General features: G+C 40.0%; 1 protein-coding gene across 1 annotated transcript in view; it reads left to right on the plus strand.

Moving 5' to 3' along the window:
- LOC107572029 (contactin-associated protein-like 5) overlaps positions 1-1,613 on the plus strand; it is a gene marked incomplete at its 3' end in the record, with an annotated part of 100,873 nt that overhangs the window by 60,805 nt on the left and 38,455 nt on the right. Inside the window, exons 7-8 of the mRNA XM_016258432.1 lie at positions 140-343; positions 554-738. Coding sequence (XP_016113918.1) covers positions 140-343; positions 554-738 — 389 coding nt within the window. The remainder of the gene's footprint in view (positions 1-139; positions 344-553; positions 739-1,613) is intronic.

Here is a 1,613-nt window from a genome sequence, read left to right on the forward strand (position 1 = left end):
GCATTCAAACATTCAGTACAGCTTCATTTTAAAATCAACAGGAAGTATCAGAGTGCACAGATCTCGGAAGGTCAAAGAAAGTGCAGAGAGAGAAGGGTCTTCTCACATTCTCTTTGATCTCCTTTTGCTGTCCTCTCAGAGTCCGACGTGGCTGACTTCGACGGCCGCAGTGCCTTACTCTACCGGTTCAACCAGAAGTCCACCAGCACAGTGAAAGACGTGATTTCCCTGAGATTCAGGAGCCATCAGGCAGAAGGGGTTCTGGTTCATGGAGAGGGACAGAGAGGAGATTTCCTCACTCTGGAGCTTCAGAGAGGAAGACTCATTTTACATCTCAATTTAGGTGAGAGAAAGAGAAGGGTGGGTCACATTTCAAATTTACCTTCTATCATTTTATACACACTCATGCTCAAATGTCTTGATGGACCAGAAAGTGAAATTAGAAATTAAATAAAAGTACCTGAGATGTAGCGAGTTTAGATGCCTGGCTGAATTCTTTGTTTTAAGTTCCAAAGTCTAGGTTCCTATTCTCTGTTTTGCTGTCACTGTACAGATGATGCCAAGCCTCAGTCTACTGGTCGTTCATCTTCTGTCATGCTAGGAAGTCTGCTGGACGACCACCACTGGCACTCTGTTCAAATTGAGCGCTTTAACAAACATGTCAACTTTACAGTGGATGGACACATGCAACACTTCCGCAGTCTGGGACAAGAGGACACACTGGAGATAGACTATGAGGTGAGATCTTAATGTAAATTATTGTAAATCTGAATATAATTAATTATTTTCATTCTGTCATTTATAGATGTAATTTGTTTATACAACTCTGAAAATATGATGACAGGCTTTTCCTAATACATAACAGACACTGACACAACTAAATATTTAAAAAGAACTTCTTATTTTCATAACAGAACAAAACAATAAAAAGAAAAGAATAAGATCTATTACTGTGACATGCATAAAGATATCCCGCTCCCTTGTTATCTGAAACCATGTTTTATAACATTTTATTCAATCACTGTCATTGCAAACTTATGAAAGCCTGAAATGAAGTTCCATAGCGAACAAAGTCAGTGATTCCAGGAATTTCAGCACAACCAAACAAACAGACCCTTTGAAACACACTACCATTTAAAAGTTTTGGGTCGTTAAGATTTCTTTTCATGTTTTGAAATGTTTATATTGTGGAATAGTATTACAACTTAAGATTCTGTTTTAATATATTGAAAAGTAATTTATTCCTCTGATGGTAAAGCTGAATTTTCAGCATCATTACTCCAGTGTTCAGTGTCAGAAATCATTCTAATATGCTGATTTGCTGATCAAAAAACATTACTTATTATATACTATAGCGGGGAGAGTTGCACCAGTTCCCTTTCAGTCAGTCACGTTCTACGTTACGTCAGTCGTGACTGACGAATTGGGATCTCGCCCGAGAGCCCAATCACCTTAGAGTGTAAACTAAACAAGCCAATGACAATTGGCGTGCGTGTATCGCCACGCGCACCCCGCCCCGCAGTGCGGGTATAAAAGGAGAGTGTGTGCAAACGCACATCAGCTTTTCTCTTCGGAGCCGAGCCTTCTCAGGACGAATCTCCACGAGTGTTTGG

Source organism: Sinocyclocheilus grahami, unplaced genomic scaffold (genome assembly GCF_001515645.1).
Source record: "Sinocyclocheilus grahami isolate Dianchi unplaced genomic scaffold, SAMN03320097.WGS_v1.1 scaffold1684.1, whole genome shotgun sequence".
Classification (NCBI taxonomy): domain Eukaryota; kingdom Metazoa; phylum Chordata; class Actinopteri; order Cypriniformes; family Cyprinidae; genus Sinocyclocheilus; species Sinocyclocheilus grahami.